The 22,583-nt window shown below is 34.5% G+C and overlaps 1 protein-coding gene across 1 annotated transcript in view; it reads left to right on the top strand.

The window, feature by feature from the left end:
• The window catches only part of LOC120335318 (uncharacterized), a 98,921-nt gene that overhangs the window by 5,093 nt on the left and 71,245 nt on the right, over positions 1–22,583 (top strand). The window contains exons 4-31 of the mRNA XM_039402809.2: positions 341–566; positions 1,907–2,083; positions 3,024–3,192; positions 4,229–4,350; positions 4,759–4,869; positions 5,336–5,410; positions 5,971–6,114; positions 6,668–6,805; positions 7,049–7,217; positions 7,475–7,581; positions 8,329–8,500; positions 8,875–9,003; positions 9,530–9,662; positions 10,284–10,424; positions 11,146–11,401; positions 11,979–12,173; positions 12,503–12,708; positions 13,328–13,466; positions 14,577–14,729; positions 15,449–15,598; positions 16,073–16,307; positions 17,156–17,386; positions 18,183–18,318; positions 18,678–18,870; positions 19,732–19,914; positions 20,780–20,977; positions 21,783–21,932; positions 22,420–22,543. Of these exons, the coding sequence (XP_039258743.2) occupies positions 341–566; positions 1,907–2,083; positions 3,024–3,192; positions 4,229–4,350; positions 4,759–4,869; positions 5,336–5,410; positions 5,971–6,114; positions 6,668–6,805; positions 7,049–7,217; positions 7,475–7,581; positions 8,329–8,500; positions 8,875–9,003; positions 9,530–9,662; positions 10,284–10,424; positions 11,146–11,401; positions 11,979–12,173; positions 12,503–12,708; positions 13,328–13,466; positions 14,577–14,729; positions 15,449–15,598; positions 16,073–16,307; positions 17,156–17,386; positions 18,183–18,318; positions 18,678–18,870; positions 19,732–19,914; positions 20,780–20,977; positions 21,783–21,932; positions 22,420–22,543 (4,562 nt within the window). The remainder of the gene's footprint in view (positions 1–340; positions 567–1,906; positions 2,084–3,023; positions 3,193–4,228; positions 4,351–4,758; positions 4,870–5,335; positions 5,411–5,970; positions 6,115–6,667; positions 6,806–7,048; positions 7,218–7,474; positions 7,582–8,328; positions 8,501–8,874; positions 9,004–9,529; positions 9,663–10,283; positions 10,425–11,145; positions 11,402–11,978; positions 12,174–12,502; positions 12,709–13,327; positions 13,467–14,576; positions 14,730–15,448; positions 15,599–16,072; positions 16,308–17,155; positions 17,387–18,182; positions 18,319–18,677; positions 18,871–19,731; positions 19,915–20,779; positions 20,978–21,782; positions 21,933–22,419; positions 22,544–22,583) is intronic.

Consider the following 22,583-nt stretch of genomic DNA (forward strand, 5'->3'; position numbering starts at 1 on the left):
CTTCATGTGGAGAATAATTATGTGTGAGAGGATTGCTAGACAACTCACCATCATGGTGGTTCACCTACCCGACGACTTCCTATGCCATTAAGTCATGCATCTGAAACTAATAACTGGCTAACTAATCTCATACCCAACATGGATTGGTAACCAGATGATAGTCTGTGGTTCGCCAAATGATTAGGTCATCTTATCACCTTTCCTTTTTCCTGGGATAAATATGAAAATCCCATTCTATGTCCTATCCATATTTCCACTATTCTTTTATCATGTCTAAATAGATTGACTGGTGGAAATGAAACTTCTTAACATCAGTCAATAATTGTATAATTTTTTTCAGGATTGTAACCCTGGAACTTTCAGTACTGCGAGTGCTTCAACATCTTGTACATCATGCTCAGCTGGAAAATATTGTCCAGGAGGAGGTTCTGTTGAATATGATTGTAATGATGGCTCTTATTCCACCCCGGGCCAGTCTGGATGTCAACCGTGTCCTGCTGGTAGCAAGTGCACATCTCCTGCTTCTACACCAACTGCATGTATAGATGGCCAATGGAGTGCTGAAGGTAGTCTGGTTTTCATGAAAAATATGGTATATCATGGTTTTTTTGTATGTATTTATATGCTTATCGCTTTGGACAAGACTCTTCATAATCAGCCACTTCCAGATAAGGCTAAATATAAAGCTATATCAGTTTGGAGGAAATGGAATCTTTCGATTTGGCATTGCGTACTAATTTTATGACACCAAGGTGCTGGGCATGATATTCGAACCTGAGATTTTAATCTGTCTATCGTTTTAACCACTTGGCCACTGCCCCCAATCACCCCATCTTATAAATAAAAGTGAACAGTACAGTTAGGTATTTTTACTCTTGCTGCAGTATCTTTGCATTAAACTCATATAGATCCAACAACACATGGCATAAAAGTAGGACATGTAGTGGTGGTACAGAAACCCAAGTATTTAAAAAATTTCTCTTAAAAAATTATAATTATGATAATTAATTACCGGTATATACAAAATTGGGACCTCCTGAAGTATGTGCACCAAGATGGCGCACAACCTGAACTCAGGTTGTGTACCAGGTTAGGGTTCAGGTTATGCAACATCTTGGTGCGCATACTTCAGGAGTACCCAAAATTGTCTATCATTCAAAACTATCATTCTTTATTTATTTCCATTTCGGTATCATAATTAAGTTTTGAAACTAAATTGCTTTTTTTGCTACTAATAGAATATTCAATATTTTTAGTATATAGTGGCAGTCGCTAGGAGGCTATTTCTTTTTTTTAAATTTTTTATTCAAGTCTTATGGGTCCTGTGCTCCAGATATACCACCCAAAATTTGTTATTCCATTTTAATTAGAGGGGAACACTTATTTATTCTGTCACGCTTGTCGAATGATGTTTTCCGAAAAGTCCGGCTTGGTGGTGGATGTGGCGTATTGTGCCAAGCATTAGGAATACACTCGGCACCGCACCTCTGATTACCCTGCATGGGTTCGCAGGATTAAATCCTGTGGGGATAATCATGTGCAAGAGCAAATTTGCTGGACTTCCTGCTGCCATTAGGTGGTTTATGTAACTGCTGTTCGGTTTTGGCTTCCCCCACCATCAAGTCCATGCATCTGAAACAAATTACTGATTCCATAGCCTACATGAACTGGTAACCAGACGACAGACTTATATGATTTAATTATGATTAAGCTGTCTTATCAACTTTCCTCGCTCCTGGGATAAATATTGAAATCTTATCCATTTTGTCCTTCAACGTCCTACTGTACTAGTATCAACTGGTGACACTCTTGCATCCACATATTTGATCATTTGCTTTGTTGTATATTAAGATAGTTACAGTTTTTATTCTATTGAACAACAGTGCAATTTACTATTAATCTACAGGTGCCTCTACCTGCACTCCTTGTCAAGCTGGGTTTGAGTGTCCAGATAAAACATCCGAGGTACCATGTCCTGCTGGAAAATACAGTACTGTGGGTTCAGCTTCTGGCTGTCTGTCATGTCCTACTGGAGAATATACAACATCTGCATCTAGCTCTACATGTACTCCTTGTTCTGCAGGTTGGTTTTTACATATTCTATAAATTTTTTTATTCATGCATTTCATGATTTGATTTATCCATATCGATTTGGGAGTGCTGAAGGCTACTGGTATTTACCAAAACGAGAATTAAAGGTGCTTGGTTTGGTTCAGTGTTCTACTACCTGTAACATGGTTGCCATAGGTAAAAGTTGTAGATTTTAGCCAATTATATTTTAACAACATATCCGGTGACCTATTTTCGCCTGATTAGCTTATGTCTTTTTTCGCTTTTCACACGAAACTTAAGGTTAGAATTATTACCTGACTGAGTTGCTGTTAATATATATACAGCTATTTTATTATGCAATGTAATGGGGTCAGTCGTCATAGATTTCATAGTAAATGCATTAGGTCTCGATTAAAAGGCATCATTCTGGGCTTGAAATTTCACTCTGTTTCTGATTTGTCAAGATTGGCCTTTGACCTCCAGCTCATTTTAAATTTCTGAACTCCACATGAGCTGTATTTGCAAACTTTTTTAAATGCGGCATAAATAATCTTGTAGTTAGTTCAGTATGACCCCAAAGCTGACATGCTAGTCACAAACTTCTATTGATTGTATAACGTACTTTGAACATTTGAGTATCAACATTTTCAATATGTTCTGATGTTGTTTCCAATAACTCGAGATCTAATGAAGAAATCGAAAAATTTAAAATCTGTATGATTTGTCTTGAAAAGGTGCATCCTACAATAGTTTTTACCTCATCATATTTGAAAAAGTTCTAGAATTCAGAAAATTAGTGAACATGGCCGAGTGAGATGTTCTTGGTTGTCCATTCATACTACTAATTTAATGGTTTCAAAATAAATTCAATTTGATCAATATATTAAAAATTATGAGAGAAGAAGGTCACTTTCGTATATCAGTTTAGCTTCCAGTTTACTTAGCTAATAATTATTTGTTTTTGCTATCAGGTTCTCAATGCAGTGATCCAGCTTTAGCTCCAGTGCTTTGTCCATACGGGTCGATTGCAGCATCTGATAGAAGTACAACTTGTACGAGCTGTGCCTCTGGTAAGGTTTCTTCTGCTGATGGAACAACATGTGAAGATTGTCCAGCTGGAAAAGAATGCCCAAGTACAACGTAAGATAGTTTCCATTTTTTATTACTGCTAGCACCAGATGTTGTCCGACTGAGTTTTTTGAAGTTGACTTAGGTTTTCTAAGGGCTGCACGGCATTACTAGCTCGCAATTTCAAATAGGCAAAACACCATTTCAACTTGTAGCATGACACGCAGTTGAATGCATGAAAATTACTGTGTAAAGGAGAATCATATACTATTGTGTTAGTTTGAAAATTGTTCTGAAATTAATTAGTTCTGAATACGCTTGTTTACCTGTATAGGAAATACAACCTGTTGAGAAATTAACACTTATACAGTACGAGAGTACACTTTAAAAATTTTACTAATGTGTAAATGAGTGTTCTTACCTTAAATTTGATACATTAAAAATAGTTTCATTTAGCTTGAAACATAGTACCCAGTTAGTGGATTCATGCTATTCAAGTGTGATTCCTTGATGTGTGTGGTACAATATCATTACAACAAATCAAAAACAATCCATGCTATAGTGCTCTTCAATTCTTACTCTTTGACTCAATTAATGACCACCAAAGGGCGCTCCAGAAGTATGTGCACCAATATGGAGGAAAATAATTTTGTTCGCCTATTTTATATCAAGCTGTGTAAAGGGACTGTGGGCAGGGGGATATTTACTTGGCTAACACAGACGGTCCTCGAAATCGTAATAGAACTATGAGGAAAATCGGAACAAAATTATGGCTTAACCCTACACGCTACACATACACATACTACAGGAGTACCCATCAAAGCTGGTATCCTTGCTTACACTTTAATGTAGGGAGAATAAAACGATGTCTGAGCATTGAAAAGTAGCTGGGAAGCATGATATAAAAAAATAATCTGACATATAGCCCAATTTAGATGACCAAATAACCATAAACTATACTGGTTTTCTTGAATTATTTAGGGTATGACTTGTTATTGTCTTGAAAGTTATTTTAGTTTGAGGACCTATGATAAAGATGAATTCAAAATTGAACAGATGAATTGATTATCATATTTCATAAGCTGTTAAAATAACCATAATTTTGCAGTACTCCACCAACCGATTGTCCTGGTGGAACATACTCTGCACTTGGTGATTCTACGTGCACTACATGCTCTGCGGGTAACCGATGTCCTGTAGGTTCAGCTGCTCAGGATCCATGTCCTACAAGTAAGTGGAATATGCTGGTTTGCAGCAGATTTCACAACTTTCTAAATCTGGGAATTTTGTAGACATCGACATTTTCTTTAATTATTTACCATTACCATTTTTGTCAATTTAGTAATAGTTTTTGTAAATTTATTCCTAGAAACATTTTTTCATAGTATAAAAGGCTACAATTCAGTAAATAAACATCGCTGTTATTTTCGTCCATTTCCATATACAGAAATTAAATTGTAATGAATTTTTTTATTTCATAAGTTCATCAATATTGATTTTCTTGATAATTCTTGATAATTTTCTTGATCAAAAAACGAATTTTTAAACAATGATGAACCTTTCAAGTTTTCGATCTCGTAACCATTGTTAAATTCCTATTTTATCAACTCTATCAATTATCATGTTTTCTCATTTTAGATGAGTTTTCTGATTCTGGACAAACATCTTGTACTTCGTGCCCTGCTGGTTATTCATGCACTACAACAGCTAAAACACCTTGTTTGTCTGGACAATACAGTGCTGCTGGATGTAAGAAATCTCTTGAAAATTGAAATTTCCATTTGAAGAACTTGAATTAAAATTTTCATTGTATTAAATATATGAATTGAGGCTGAACAAATTTTAAAAGTTTAAATTAGTTGGAATGGAATTTTAATGTATCTTACAAGGTGACCTAGAAAAATCGAACACAGGTTACATATTCTAGAGCAGGGTTTCCCAAACTAGGGGTCACGACCCCATATTGGGTCGGAGTGATAGGTAGGTAGGGTCGCAAACAGGTCATGTAGGTGATTATTGTGACATCACCGTTTGGTTTTAGCTTATTTTACTTAATACCACCACAAAAAATTTTGCAAGTGAGAATGTGCAAACTATTGTAACAGTGAATATATTACGTTACTTAATACAATCACTATCATGCAAATGAAATTTACCCTAAGTATTTTGTTGCAATGCAACAGCCCCATTAATGCCTTAAAAATTGTATTTGCAGCGAGCTCATGCTCAGATTGTCGAAGTGGATCATATTGCCCTGCGTTTGCATCTGGCGAAATTGCGTGTGGAACAGGTAATTCTATATAACTCTGATTAAGTTATCAGTCTATTTTCAACGAAACGTATTTCAAACCTTCTCTCTGAACAATGCTTTTTACAATCAACCCTTAATACATAACGAGCTATTGTTTTTGCAAGGACCAAAAACTTCCCAGTGTTCAACATTGTTACGTCAAACTTTTTAGCTATTAAATCAGGAGTTATCAACTGGATGGTGACTTATGGGGTGTATTTGACCTGCATTTGGGGGGGGGGGGGGGGGGGGTTGCAAGCAAGAAAGTGCATAACTAGCGATGTAGATTTGAAAGTAATCTCTTAGACAATAAATGTTATGTTTCCGCTGTGTAGAGTCCAATTGATATCCTTGAACAATTGATGTTTAGTATGGTTCAGCTGTCAAATATACAGTCTATGCAGTTGAAGGGATAAACAGGAGACTGAATGCTAAGAACCCTGTAGTAGGCAACCACGCACATCATTCACGTTAATACATAGCAATTCCATTTTTTCCAATAAAATGTTTTGTGTTGATTTTATTTTATTATTGAGTATTCATCCTATTTTTATTATCAGGAACTTATTCAAATGCAAAAGAGTCGTCATGTCGCTCATGTCCAGCAGGACATTCTTGTGTAAGCCAGCAACCTCCAACACCATGTGCAAGTGGGACATATTCTCTGGGTGGGCAAGAAACATGTACCACATGTGTTGCATTAGGTAAGCAATATTATTATTGGGGAACTTTGATGTGCATTGTGTGACTGGTGGTGGAAATTATAAAAGTGTATTGAGTAGTAGAAAAAAAATGAAGTAAAAATATTCAATCAAAATAATTGATAAAAAACTGTTTAAAATAAAACAATGTTGATGTATATTTGAGAACTGACTTCTTAACCAAATTTTAATTGTAACAAAGCTTTTTGAGCATCCTTTTCTTATAAATCATTTTATAATCATACCCAGTTTTGTGTTTGGGATGTTTCGATCAGTTTTTGTTCGTCTCGTTAATGGAACAAATTAAAACATTTTAACAAATCACATTCATTTTTAAAAAAATCAATCTGGTCATTGCCAATGATATCTGGTAATGGCTTTTGCTCATGATCCCACACTTTGTGGCCCCCAGGGTGGCCATGGTCCCAGTTTAAGAAACACAGGTCTGGGAATACTTGGCCTTATACCTTCTGACTATGCCACATTAGTGAAAGTCAACCCCAGAATAATTTATATCATAGATAAAATGTAAAATAGCCAATTTAAATCTTTTCAGATCCGTTCTGTTCTTCTGGTGCTGCATCAAACTGTACGAGTGGTCAATATGAGAATCCACCCGGAACATGTAATGATTGTGTCGCAGGACAATATTGTGATGATCCTAGTAAAACAAGTCCACAAGATTGTCTTGATGGTAATTTCTTTATTGGAGTCTACTGATTTTTACAATAAATTGTGTTTATGATGTTTAAGCAAAAGGGGTAGCCTTCCTTGATTAGATCCAAGAACTTGAATAAAAATATTTTAATTATTGTATGCAAGTTCATCTACGAAGTTGTGTGTGTTTAAGCCAAATAGCAACCATTCTCTATTTGGAATTTGTATATCTTTTATAATTGACAAAATATTTTTGTTTGCAATCATTTTCACTTTACAGGTGAATACACTGCCATAAGCAAGGCAACCTTCTGCACAAAATGTCAACCTGGTAATTTTTGTGCAAATAAAAATGCCGTAGGAAGTCAATGTTCTCTCGGTACTTATTCAACAGGCAGCGCAACAGAATGTAGCAAATGCCCTGCAGGGTCGTATTGCCCATTTATCGAGTGAGTATCTAGAGTGTGATTTTAAAAATTTCGCTATCAACTGACATTTTCCAGTCATTCGAAACCTACTTTGTGAGAGCTAATCATTGCTAGAAATTTTTTCATCGGTTGGTCAGACTAAAATGTTATGGGATAGGTAATTATGCCGATGGCATTAAAGTATTACACTAAGATTTTCATAACTTATTCCTGGTGAAAGGAAAGCTATTTAGACGGCACAAACACAACAAGAATTAAATTTTTTATCTTGTCTATAGTCAAGCTGTTGTGATACCATGCCCGCCAGGAACCTACTCTGTTGAAAGTAGTTCGACATGCACACCATGCCCAAAAGGGGAAAAATGTCCTTCTACCAGTACTTCAGGTTTGTATCATTGTTTTGAATATAAATTTTTGGTAGGGTTAGAAAATTAATCTTGGTTATGTTGGTCACAGCTTAATGCAAAAACTTTCAACTTCGCAACATTTTGGTTGGTTCAGCATAATATTGCACATATGGTTAGTCTAATACAGGAAAGAAATATAAATTTCTATATTTATTATGAGGTGAAGAAAATAGCCCACACTCTGTCTTGCAACTGCTCTATATCATATATGGCCATAACTAACGAGGCAAATACAGCAAATGCATGGTCATGGTTGATAAAAAAACCATAAACGGTTATGATGAACTACCCTCTGATGGTGGCGAATCCAGAAATCCTTTCAAACACAATCAATTTTATGAGACTGTTCCATACATGGTAACCAGTGATACAATGATGAACTTAGTCAGCTAGTCACGCTACCATTGCAAAGCATTTTACAGGTTTGTATCGGTCATGGCTCTGTCGATGGGTAGCATAATTGCAGCAACTTTTATAGAAGTTATTGCATGTAATTATCTGAGGCGCCGAATGTAATTCTTGACCCCACCCCTTTTAAAGATTTTGGTTGTACCCCTGAATGAAGATGACATGGCTTTCAATATAATTGAAAATAAGCGTGGAATTTTTTATAAAGTAACGTAGTCTTTTCATCAAAGAAATTTGCACAATTATCATATTTTTTTTAGTAATACATGTCAAATAGGCAGTAAAAATACCATGTAAATAACTACTGTTTCTCCAAGGTACTCCATGTGCTTCTGGTACGTTCAGCCTTGGTTCAGCAACATCGTGCACCAGTTGTCCTGCAGGGTTTGCTTGCCCATCAACAGACACAACTGCTGATATGGTTGCTTGTCAACCTGGTTCGTATTCAGCAGGAGGTACAACTACTTGCAAAACTTGTGATCCTGGAAAGTAAGTAAAAAATTTTTGATGAAGCAATAATTGTTTTATATTAAGTAAAATACTTAAAGTTTTCTTACTAATATGAAATCCTGGAACCACCCTACTCTCACAAAAATTACCCTATGACATTCTCTCTCAAGAACTGGTTTTTATCATACTGAGTTTTTGAGTTGCCTCACCAAGATTGTTAATAAAAATAATCTATTACATCTTTGCAACTTTTTGATTGTTTTTCGACTCTGTATTTTGACTAAATTTTTGTGAAATTTCTTATAACGTTCAGTTGTAATATTTCCAATTTTGTCCCATCATAGTCGCATACTTTGTTAAATGATGCTAGATCAGGCTTCACATTTTTTTATGATAAACCCTTTTTCTATCAGGGAATGTCCGCTTACAAATTCCAACATAGAAAGAGATTGTAACAATGGATTCACTTCTGCCGGAAACAGAACATCATGTGTACAATGTCCTGCTGGTTATTATTGTGCTGTTAAAACAAATGAAGAAGGGTTAGTTAAATATGTTCTGATTCAAATATATATTCGGATAATTTCGTAGATGATTCAATGGATTTTTCAATTTTTCATCTAAAAAGCAGCTGAATTTTACTTTATGATCATATTTGAGTATTTCACAAACTTCCTGAAATATAGAATTATGACAAATCATGTTTATCAGATTTTCTACAGAAATATTAGTCCTAGCCCAGGACTTCTCAAATGAGCCCTCAGCTCCCCCACTGCAGTCCAAACAAAATTTGCTGTTTTATTGAAGAGCAGGGAGTAACAGAATTTTAAGAGCCTTTGAAAGCATGGCACAGATCATGAAAGTTTGGGAACCCCTAACATGCATGTAGTAACTGTTGTATAGAGCATTTTTCATAGCTAAAACTAAAAAAGAAAATTGAAGACATTGAGGGTTTACAAATTTAGGTTCTACTGTTTTTTCAGAACTAAATTTTCAACTATCCAATGCTAAATGTCAATATCTATCCATCTGCAATAAATAAACAATATTTTTGATTTTATATTTCAGAGTTGCATGTGATCCTGGAACTTATTCACTTGGGGGCCAAGTGGCATGTACAAACTGCCCTCTGGGACATTATTGTCCTTCTAACACGAGTGGTCCTATACCCTGTCCTACAGGATATTATGCTAATGCTCAGGTATGTTTTTCATAAAATTTATTAGTAAGTAATGTAACAATTATCCCTCAGATGCATGTTTGGTTGATAACATAGAAGTACTCAAGTGTTAAATACATTTTCTTCACTTTTTTGGGGGGGGGGGCGGAGTCACCCTGTACCTTCTTTTGTATAAGAAGAAAAGCGATAAACGTTGCAGTGATTATATTACTTATTGTTGTACATATTGAGTAGGATTGATAGGAATTAATGTTTAGTATTGAATTATGTTCAAAATAAATTCAAAATTTACTAACATATAATCTCTTGATGAGTCTAGAACACTTACTATTTTAACATGAAATTCAAATATTTTATATATTCTTCAATTTCTCTGTTATAAGAATAAGATTTGTTTTTATCTGCACATTGTGAACTTGAAGATCTTTGATGTTTGTTCTATCTTGTCGTAACATATTTTTGCTTCAAATTTATTACCCTAAAAATGTATTCGAAATAAATTTAACTTAATCAAGTGTAATTATCAAATTTTACTGATGAAACTGTCATATTCATTTTTCGAAAAATAAAGTGCTTACAGATACTATATTCGAAAAAAGCACTAGTAAGTAGTAACTTTATATTACCTATTGTATATAACAGAACTCACCAAGTTGCACACCATGCCCTGCTGGATCTCAATGTGCCAATCCTGCACAAGATAAACAACCGTGCCCCACAGGAACATTTTCTTACAATACATCTGTTGCATGTCAACCATGTGATGCAGGATACACCTGCTCGGTGCGTATGTTACACCCTGGATAAGGAAGTCTTTTTAAACAAGCTTTGTAGTTGATATTTTTTGTCCGTACTTTTTCTTTTACCATATTCTGTTAGACTTTATCAATGTCATTGCAGGTTGATAACCAGTTTCAATTTTCTGTGTCTTCCTCCATTCTTAACTTTTACTTTTTTATATGAAGTATTTATGTGCTTTTGCTCTGAACAAGGCTCTTCGCAAACAGTCATTGCTAAATAAGGAGCTACCATAGTTTGGAGGGCCTACCGTAAATCTTGCGTCTTCAACCATTTCAACTTACTTTTACATTCTGTATGTACTGTGCATTTTTTCAGCACAATGAAAAAAAATTCTCTTCACTCCTGAAAGAAGAATTCTTTACTCCTTTTGAATTTTGATTTTTTTTGTGGAGAAAATTCAAAAATATTACTCTGTATTCATGTGTAGTTTTATCAAGTTTATTATTTATGTTATACTTATTACACTTGTTCAAATCTCATTAAAGCCAAGGTTCAACTTGCGAGTAGCTATAGTGAAAAATCTATTGAGGATAGTGAGGGAGGAATAAATACTGTAGTTTTTAAAATAGGCAAAGGGAGAGATATTTCAAAAAATGTTGGAAACCATTGATATTTTACAAAAGAAGTCTAAATTTACTAGGATTTTGGAGTAATTAGTAAAATCTGGTTGCTAATTATTTCATACGATACTGTCTTTTTTCAGGGCGAAGCGATTGTCCCCAATCCACCTGATGACATTTGTCGGGCTGGATATTGGTGTGATGGTTTAAATGATTTTGAGTGTCCCGAAGGAACTTACAATGATAAACAAGGAGGAATAAGTGCTGCATCTTGCAAACAATGTCTTGCTGGGTTTTGTTGTCCAACTCCTGGCTCAACTAATGGAAATTCAACTGAGTGTTTCAGTGGATATTACTGTCCAGTTGGTACAGCCAGTTGCAGACAATTTCCTTGTCCAGGTGAAGTGATTTGTTTAGGTTTTTATTTTAACTAATTTTCATTGGTAAACTTATTGCCCCCTGTTTTGCTTTTGTTATATTATTTGGCACCTCAAATAAGAAAAAGCCAATGAACGAAAGTAAAATAATTGATAGTTGAACTACTACATAGCAAAAGTTGAACTACAGTCAAATTACTTAAAATTAATGTAGTCATCATGAAAGGATAGTTTTACATATTTATCCTGTGGTAGAGGAAAGCCGATGAAACAGGTTAATCATATGCCAACCATGGCCTCTCATCCGGTTACCAGTCCATGTCGGGTATGGGATTAGTTAGCCAGGTATTTGTTTTCAGAAACATGGATTTGTTGATGGAGGAAGCTGTAACCTACCAGTGAATATGTTAACCATCCTACACCGTTGATGAGTCTAGCAATCCTCTCGCACATAGCTATTCATGTATGGGATTCGAACCTGCCAACACACCCCTCTACAACCCTCTAACTGCCAGGTCATTGGGTCCACAAATCACTATTTGCAATTTATAAATATAAAAAACCAGTAAAATAAATGTTTCTCGTTTATACCTTATCAGGTGGCACATACAATGACACACAAGGAAGTGTTGCAGAAACAGATTGCAAGCCATGCCCAGCTGGATTTTATTGTGAAGGTGCCACTACGACTCCTGCTGTTTGTCCGGAAGGATTTTATTGCGTTGAAGGTCAATTTACCCAACATAGGAATCCATGTCCACCAGGGACGTATGGTGCTTCTGATGGGTTGGAAAGTATGATTTTTGCTGTTTTGAGGTACATTGTCTCAGAATGAGAATACAAAGTTGATGAGAATAAAAGAGCTCTGAGGCACTATTGGTGACAATACAGAATTGTCTATGATGAATAAATGTTTTTTTTTTTTCGATTCAGAATTAGATATAATTTAGCACATTCTCATATGACATCTGGTAGAATTATTTTACCCTTTTAACCTTTCAAATTTTATTTACATTGGGCTAGAATTTTTTTTAAATTTCACTGCCATATATTTGCACATTTTTCTCAGGTATTTTCAATCGTTATATCAAGCCTTGACTGACATTGAATTTGTTCTATTCAGATGCCACACAATGTACTATTTGCCCTGTTGGTCATTACTGTCCATGGGGAAGTGAGACTGCTCCATCAATTACAGCAATACCTTGTCCTCAGGGCACATACAATCCACAAAATGGTTCAGTTGATAAATTAAGCTGCACTTTATGTGATCCTGGACGGTCATGTGACGCCACAGGTCTTGAAAATCCAAATGGAGATTGTGCTCAGGTAACTTTTGTTGTGGTAAAGTAAGATTTTCTTTAACTAGTGTTCTTCAGGGATTAGCCAATTATATAGGACAGTGATCGGCAACCTGCGACTCTGGAGCCGCATGCGAATCTTTGTTCTCGAAGCTCTGGCTCCCCTGAACCAAAATGGTTATAACGAGCGGTAAAAATGGGTCGCATTAATGTGATTCAAATTTATCAAAACCAGGGCTGTGTCACTGGTTCGCTGGGTTTATTTTATGTGTGAATGTATCTGGTGTTTTCGCCTTTGCATCGTGTTTCACATAATGTTGATCGCTACGGCTTCCTCTATCGCATAATGTCCATGCATACAACACAATTGGTTGTGTTATATGCACCTGGTTAATTATACCAAATACCAATACCTTACATGGCCTTGTAACTGGACAAGGAGCCCTGTGCTTTTAATTTGGGATTTTTTTCTGCAATGCCGTTATAGTTAAGTCTATCGCTACGACCATTATGCCACTGCGCCCAACTTTCAGAAATATCTGAATTTGTGATGGAATGAATATTCCTTTTATTCGTTTCAATTATTCATTTTGAACTTCTATCTCTGTATACTATCTCTACAGTAAATATTTTTTCTCATTATCAAGGGTCATTATTGTCCTGCTGGAACTGTATCACCAGATACTTATCCATGTCAACCTGGAACATATACTGCGGAAACTAACCTGACAAGAACTGAAGATTGTAGTCCTTGTCCTGCTGGATTTTACTGCACCATTAATACCTGTACGTTTTTTTATTATGTAAAAAATTTAATAAGAATGCTTAATGTCTTGGGAATAAATACAAAGGTCAACTGCTCACCTCAGAGATAAGTTATTAGTAATTTTTTTATGTGCATATTCATACAACTTCTGCTCTGAACAAGGCTCTTCGCAAGCAGCCACTGCTAGAGAAAGATCTATTATAGTTTGGAAGGACCGTTTTTTTTTTCAGATTTGATATTGCCTAAACCTCGGATGAGGTGGTGGGTAATATAGATTGAGCCCAAGATAGTAACCTTCTATGCCATCATGATTAATTATTATTTCCAGGTTTCCAAACTTTTTGAACTCATGCTGCATAAACTTTTTCTAATACAAATCATGGGGCGTTTGATGGAAAATTTAACTTTATTCACTCCTATTTTGGACAAAAAAATAGTTATATTATGCACATGAGTTGGATATGTGATCTTGTTTGTGTCCACGTGTTGAATGTCCAGTATAGCTTTTTCTATCTTAATGTTCATTTAACTGACTCGATCCATACAAGACATTTCTAAAGCTCGCAATGAGTCATTTTTTAAGAATTATTGGTTATTTGTGATGCTCTGTAGATTAATATGTCTTGATGCACAGTTTGGTATTAATGTTGTAAAGTATGCATTTACTAGTAACATAGTTTTTTGACGTAATTATTCTCTGAAGCATCCAGGCAAGTAAATGAATTATCATGTAGGCTGCTTGGTTGTTTGCTGCATGTTTGGGAGTTGAAACTTAGGTACTCCCGTAGTGTGTGTACCAGGTTAAAGTTAGGCCATAATTTTAATTCGATTTTCCTTATTTTAGTTCTATTACGAGTTCGGGGACTGTCTGTGTTAGCCAAGTGAATATACCCCCTATCCACAGGTTTCAGTCCCTTTACACAACTTGATGTAAAGTAGGCGAACAAAATTAGTTACCTCCATATTGGTACACACTTCTGGAGCGATGAAACTTATAATGAAAACAAATGTAATTCTTTACATATCATTAGAAATCTTGTATAGGACCTTGTCGAAGCGCAATGTGTTAAAACGCATCATCTTAAATAAAATATATATCTTTATTAATAATTTTTCGTTTTATATTTCAGCTGTGCCTCGGGATTGTTGGTCAGGATATTACTGTCCTATGTTCACACCAACACCAGTAAGATATGCATGTCCACCTGGTACTTATTCTAACAAATCAAATAATGAAAAACTTGAGGATTGTGATCAATGTAAACCTGGATTTTATTGCTTGGGTACGTTCCTACAAAGTTTATTGGAGATTCATAGTACAGGGATTTAGTCTATCTGCCATTAACTCTTACCTCATTGATGATGTCCAAAGAATTAAAGAATTTGGGTCCATCTCTTGCTCAACAGAAATTTAGACTTTTTAGAATAGACTGTAAAAACGCCCACTAAACTTCATGCTTTTTGAGTTTGTGTAAAAAGTTTGGATTTCATAGTTGCAGATCATAATTATACAATACTAAACTATTTATATGAATATGGGTATAGTTATATATATCATTTGCATTCCTAATTAAGCAATGACTTATCTATAGTATCATATTGGCATCTATATTTTCATAACAAATTTTCTTGTCTTCATTTAAACACCATGTACAAAGAATGACATTGTCATAATTTATTCAGTGATTATAATCAGGATAACCCATAAACCAGAACTCATATTTTCTTAAATACATGAAATGAAAACTATGAAAATGAATGAAATGAAAATGAAACTGAGATTATTTAACTTTTGTTTGCATATGATTGTATCCTAAAGTTTCAGTAATCTGAAATATGTTTAAAAAAAAGTTCAAGTCTTTGTATTTGATCATGCTAAATATTAATATAATGTAGTAAATATGTTTGGTTTGACTTGGTCTGTATTTTAACTACTTTCTATCTTTATCTGCATAATAGTGTGTTGATATTGGCAATTTATTGAAAATGACTTTTTCTACAGGTGGGGAATCTGATGTTACCGGTGCATGTCCGCCTGGGTATTACTGCACTCTTGGTACTGCAGCTCCTGATCAGCATCCATGTCCAAACACAACTTATAATGAAGCCTATGGAAAATCTGCAGTCACTGATTGCATGAATTGTACACAAGGTAATGTATGATTGAGTTTATTTTATTCTTCAAAGAGAAAGAATATTTTGTCCTAGGATGTTGGCAATGTGCTCGTCTAGATTTTACTCTGTAACTCTAAAGAGTTTATACATACACATACAAACATATTTAACATTTAAAAACTCCTCATCTTTCAAGTAATTATAATTAGGAAATAAAGTCAAGGAAGAAAGCCTAGCATTTTTTCTCATTAGATTAATTGATGCCTTCTCATTTTTCTCTAACCTAATATAGCAACTGCTGAATACACAAAAAGATACTTGAAATATAAAAATACATGTATATACATTTTCATAGTTTAAGCATTGCATCAATCACATATATCAATATCTTTTTTCTAAAGTCTTTATTTTCCTATATAGGTAGAATAGTAAAATAACCTGCAATGCAAATTTTAAGATGATTTTATCCTCTTGAAAAATTCTTACCAAAAATACTTTTCATATTATCCAGGGCACTATTGTGAGAAAGGCACTGTAGATCCGGTGGAATGTCCCCTTGGAACATACATGCCATATGGGGCAGATACAAGCGGGAATGTTGTTGGGACTCCAGCTGGTAGAGAGAGTGATTGTTTGACTTGTCCTGGTGGATCTTTATGTTTGAATGGTGTTGTTGATACTACAGGGTGTGGAAAAGGACTTTATTCGAAACCTGGAAATTCTGAATGTGAAACTTGCTTAGCTGGGTAATTTTCCATCTGACTTTTTGATTTGAAATAGAAAGTCACAAATTCTGTTTTTATGACGAACCAATGATTTTCAATTTAACAAATTGGTTCATATCAATGTCAGCTGTTTTGCTATACATCAACAGTTTAGGAATGACTCTTCAGTTGGATATAATTTTTTTTTCATTACGGGGGGAGGAAAGCTAATAAGGTTTAATTGCCAGTCCCTGTTATAACTATAACTGACTAGTGGTTACTTTACCCTCTGTGGTGATTAGGAGTCCAGCAATCCTCACTCTCATACTTATCCCCCATGGGACTTGAACTTGCCAACCACTCAGGATAATCAGAGGTGCGATGAAAAGTGTATTTCCAACATTCGCATGACAAGCCAACCGCCAAGTCGCAGAGTACTACTCAATATATATATAATATATTATTTCAATATCCAAATGAAATATTTTATTCAAACAAATGTTGAATATAAAAAATGAGTAATTTTATAATTCTGTATAAATAAAAAACGAAATAATAAAACATCCCAATCATATGGGAAACTACGACTTCTTATACTGTTAGCAGACTGAAGGAGTATAGATATAATGAACCTAACAATATTTTGGATATGTGAATCTATCTACATATTTCATGTACTTTCCCTTATCTCCATTTTTATTCCCAAATCATCATTTGATTAAGAAAAACAAATGGAAATTACGTCTTATTGGCAATTTCAGAATGAATTCTAGTTTTTAATTGTTTCGAATTCACCTTCTCAATGAGTGTTTAGAACCTTAGAAAATTAGAATAAAAAATCAGTTTGGAATCTCTGATTGACGAAAAGATTTTTCATCGTCATTTTTCAGATACTACTGTGACAACGATACAACATCATATTCCGACATGATTAATGATAAAAAATGTGCTCCTGGATATTATTGCAAAGCTGGTTTGAAAGCGGAAAGTGAAAGAACTGATTGCACAAAAGCTTATTACTGTCCTGAAGCTACACCAGAAGAGATTCCATGTCCGACTGGAACCTACAATCCTGATGTTCAAAAAGGAAGTATCACAGACTGTCGTGCATGTGATGCAGGGTAATTTTGTTCACTTAATCATTGTATCTTATATGAAAATATGTTACAAATATCTTTTAAATTACAGGATAATATAATTGTTCGTTATTGTCAAGGTTTTAGATCTGAATACCGGTAATTCTTTACTCAAGCAGCTTCTTAGATTTTCTGTTCATGATACTGAGTTAAAATGACCGTGAAAATGAGTTTCAACTGACAGTAAGTGGTCATGGTCACAAACTCCTTCAATATTGAACCAGTGATAAGGATATAATTGACATATTGCTCACAGGCTATTGGGAACATGTTTTATAGTCACACACATTTTAAATTCCAATTTGTTTACTTCTTTTTAAGTGCATCAGTAACAGAAAGAAATTGATCATTTCTGTGACATTTCAGATTTTTTATTTTTATTTTTTGTAGATTGAATGACTTATCAAAATACCTACAATTATACTATAACCACCAATCTCACTAATTTTTCGTATTGCCAGTAGTAGGGTGGTGGACGCGGATTTAAGTTCCTACAATATCTGACCTGCAATAACTTATATAACTTATCAATATTTATTATTATCATTATATGGTCAATATGTATTTGTTCGCTTGAATTGACTTTTTACTTCTTGTTAGGCGCTTTACTTTCTTTTACCTCATATTTGAGTTTTCTGTTGTCTATTCTCATTTTTGTTGCATTTTTGTTTTCTTCTGGGCTCTTCGTAGATATAACTGATTACTTGTTTCGTATTTTTTCCACCGTTAAATTTGCCTAATGAAACAATTACCCAAACTTATTTTAACTTTCTTTTTTAAGATTCTTTTGCCTTGAAGCATCTTGGGAATCCACAGGTGATTGTAGTCCAGGTTATTATTGTCCGACTGGTATTCCTAATGTATATCCGGACACTAAGACAGCTCTTCCATATATTGGATCATATGGCCCAAATCAGGTATGAAAATCCATGATTTACTTTTAGTTACAAAAATTTCTGAAGAATACATGTTTTTTCATTTGTTTTGATTGATATCAAAGATATTAACATTAACAATCACATCTTATAGATGTCGTGTATCAATGCATATTCCTGCCTAAATAATTTGAATGGTCGATTACGGCTTCTTCCGTCATCAAGCATCTTAAACAAATATTTGGTTAATTTTTCCCATACTTGACATGGACTGACAATCAGACAAAGGGCCGTGATTTTTCCTATGATTATATTGTCTAGTAGGCTTTGCTCTTCCCCTGAATAAATTTGTAAATCCTGTCCTATACTTATTGTAAATGAAATGAACATGTTTATCACAGCTACCATGTCCTGGAGGAACCTTTCGAAATTTAACACAAGGAAAAACTGTAGATGATTGTTTTTCATGCCCTGAAGGATTCTACTGTCCAATAGCTTCGGTTAACCCAGTGGAATGTCCACAAGGTTCATATTGCATTCCAGGATTGACCGTACCTATACCTTGTCCAAAAGGAACATATGGAGATGATGCTGGTATGAACTTTTGTGTAAAGCTTCAGGGTGTTCATAAAGTCATGTTACAAATAAAATTTTATTATGGGGGCAGTTCTCAATATATCTTAATCATGCTTATTTTAATATAATCAGTGTTTATTATAGTTTTTTTTACTTCATTCAATACAGCTTTATATCACTAACATCAGTAGTGCAAAGTACATTGACATTTTTTTACTCAATTTAATACAGGACTTTATGAACACCCTGTATGTTGTCAGTTATCTCAAAAAATCTTAGCTCAATTATATTGGAAATTTAGAGTTGGGACAAAAAGTTACAACTTTTTAATACAATGACAAAAATCTTCTTTATGATCTAAGGTTTTCAATTTCATATTCATCAAGATAGGGGATGATAACTTATTATATTGATATTTTGTGGACAATTTCTCATTGTAAACTGCACTCACTAAGAAGTAAATATGATAGCCCTTCAAGCAATGATCATTTAATTTGTTGTTGAAACTACACAGAATAACATTATGTGATCTTGAATGTCAGTTTATTAACCCCCTCCACATAAATGAGGTTCTTGAGAAAATATTTAGAAGCGACATGCATGCTCAATAATACCGACTTAACAGGGGTCACGGAATATTTCAATATACTGGAAGAGGTCGCAAGTTTGGGAAGCCCTGCTCTAGTGAAGTTTAATTCGCTGTATTATAATGTGTGTGTTTCTAGACCTAACACATGTATCCCTCCAACATTTGTGGACTTCAATCTAAATTGAAGCTTATTTTAAGAGCAGTGTTGAAGCAAATTATTTTTTATTGTAGTTATAGGTAACAAAAACAGATTTTTAAATGCATTTCAATATCTTTTCGATTATTTGTAGGTCTCGTTTCCATGGATCTATGTACACAATGTGATCCAGGATATTATTGTGATGGGGAAGGAATGATTGTACCCAGAGGACAATGCGATGCAGGATATTTATGTTATGGCGGAGCTAATACTTCTAATCCTGTTGATGGTACCACTGGTGAAGCGTGCCCACGTGGTGGTTATTGCCCGCAAGGTATGGAATGGAAATTCATTCTCCAATTATTAGTTCAAAATATCCCACTTTCAAATACTCAACACTTGATAATATAGAAAATAAATGAATTATATCAAAGCATTAAATTATCACATAAAATATAATTGAAAATATTGTATTCATCCAAATGGTACCTAGTGAAGGCCATCGCTTGTGTCCCCAGAGAACTGCACATGACCCCCTGGGTGGGTTACATTAATGTTGTCATCCAAATGATACCGAGTGAAGGCCATTGCTTGTGGCCCCAAAAAATCTTACTGTGACCCCCTGGGTGGGTTAAATTAATGTGGTCATCCAAATGGTATTGAGTGAAGCCCAATGCGTGGGGCCCCAAAGAACTGCATCGTGACCCCCTGGGTGGCTTAAATTAATGTTGTCATCCAAATGGTACCTAGTGAAGGCCATTGCTTGCGGCCCTTAAGTACCGTACTACATAGCCAAAATAAGCTGTATTGTAGAAATGCTGGAGTTTCTAAGTTGTAGCCTTTTGTTTAGCACAGTGGTCTACCTATGCTATGGTGCCACACATGGTGTAGCAAAATCTCTAGGCAATGCTTTCTATCATTTCAAGGTAGTAGCTGTTTATTCAAAGATATAGTCAAATTTAAGTGGTGATGCTTGTGCATCGGATCGACCTATCTATGATGAAATTATAGGTTAAAATATTGAATCTCATGGCAACTACCTCACCCAGGTTTTTTTCAATTGGCTAAGCAATGCTGAATCTCCTTGCGTATCAGTAAATGCCCTGAACTTCATATGAAAAAAAATGAAAAACGATTGGTCATTTTGTATTTTTTACTATGCTCAACCTCAACTAAACACTCCTTTTTCCATTTTACAGGATCATTTGAACAAGAAGCTTGTCCTCCTGGTACATACAGTAATTCATCTAAACAAACAACAGCAAAAGATTGCAAGCAATGTGATCCTGGATTTTATTGCTCTGCTGCATCAAGTCCAGAACCAGATGGTCCATGTAGCCCTGGTTATTATTGTTTGGCTGGATCATCGACACCAAATAATATTTCATGTTCTAATGGTATGTTGTGAGGAATCAAAATGTATTTACTGCCAATGCTATACAATAGTTTTATATAAAGATAACTGTTGATAAAAAAAATGTATTAGTCACCCATAAATCATTTGTTCGCAGTTGTGCCTATTGTATGAATCTCACATCATATGACTATTCAAGCCATTTTTCTCACCATGTATATCTATCCTGACAATACACAGTTGGACTCCCAAAAATTAGGAATTAGGAATGCTAATTTAGTTAAATTATTTTTTGAAGTTTTTGTAAAAAATTTTGATTTTTCTTATCACTATTATAAAATCTGAATGCCAGGGCATTTAAAATTTTGAATTTGATTATTTATTTCGGTTCAAAAATACAACTCTGGCTTTGTTGAAATGAAATATGACAAACGCCAACCAATCAGCTCTGCTCATATTTGCCCAATATGGGGGAAATATTCTATATCATTGCATATTATTGAAATATGAATTTATAACCACTTTGTAATAATACAGAAATTATAGTATATTTTGTCTATTATAAATGTGGTAATTTGTGTGCGCACATCTCACATTTCAGAATATTGAATTTTTTGATTCTGATTTATCCAATTATATCTATTGCTTGCCCATAAATTATTTATTCCTGCAAGGCTAACCATGGACACTTTAATGATTTTTTTTCATATTCACGAAAAGTACAATTTTGTTGAATTGAGAGATTCCCTACACGCTTCAGTATTTTTCACCCATAGTTTTGTTTTTAATCACAGAAAGATTTGTAGAGTCCACAAATAACAAGTTTTTTTTTAAATTTATTGTTTCAGGTACATACTGTGGATATGGTTCTGTACAAGAAACAGATTGCCCTATAGGAACGTATCAACCAGCAGCTACGAGTGCTAAATGTTTACCGTGTCCACCTGGACGTACATGTCCTAGTGTTGGAATGTATCAAACCTTATCCTGTCCTAAAGGTAAATTCTTTATTTTGTAATTTTCATGTATTTGTAACAGTAAAAACAATATCAGTTTGTCTAACTCCTTTTACTTATTACATACATATAATGTTTTGAAATTTTTTGGTTTCTCCAGTAAGCGTGGTCAACTATTATGATATTTCTAAACAAGGGGTTTGCAACAGATGGTAAAATTATCCTTAGGAGATAAATATGACCTGCCTTGCTGTGAATTTGGCAATAAAAATTTTTACCCCACCGTGAGGCATATATCATATTGCTTGGATTAAAATCTCCTCTGTCTCACTCAGAAATCAATCTCCTATATTTCTGAGTGAGTGCACGTGACCTGACTTTGAGCAAATTTTCTTATAAATAGGAATGTGATTTTTAATTGTACAAATATATTTACTATTAAAAATAGATATTTTTGAAACTTACTATTTCAATTTTATTAACAAATTTCCACCTAAATTTAATGCTTTATTCAATCTCTTGTTTTTAGGAAGTTATTGCCCGTCTCCTGCAACACTGGACAGTAATTTTACATATGATGTGAATTCTACTGATTATCTTGGGACATATCAAGCTGATGGAATTCTTTGCGAACTTGGAACGTTTCAGAATAGGTGAGCGAAAATTCATTACTATATATTTCTATATTTCACA

Source organism: Styela clava, chromosome 2 (genome assembly GCF_964204865.1).
Source record: "Styela clava chromosome 2, kaStyClav1.hap1.2, whole genome shotgun sequence".
Taxonomy (NCBI): domain Eukaryota; kingdom Metazoa; phylum Chordata; class Ascidiacea; order Stolidobranchia; family Styelidae; genus Styela; species Styela clava.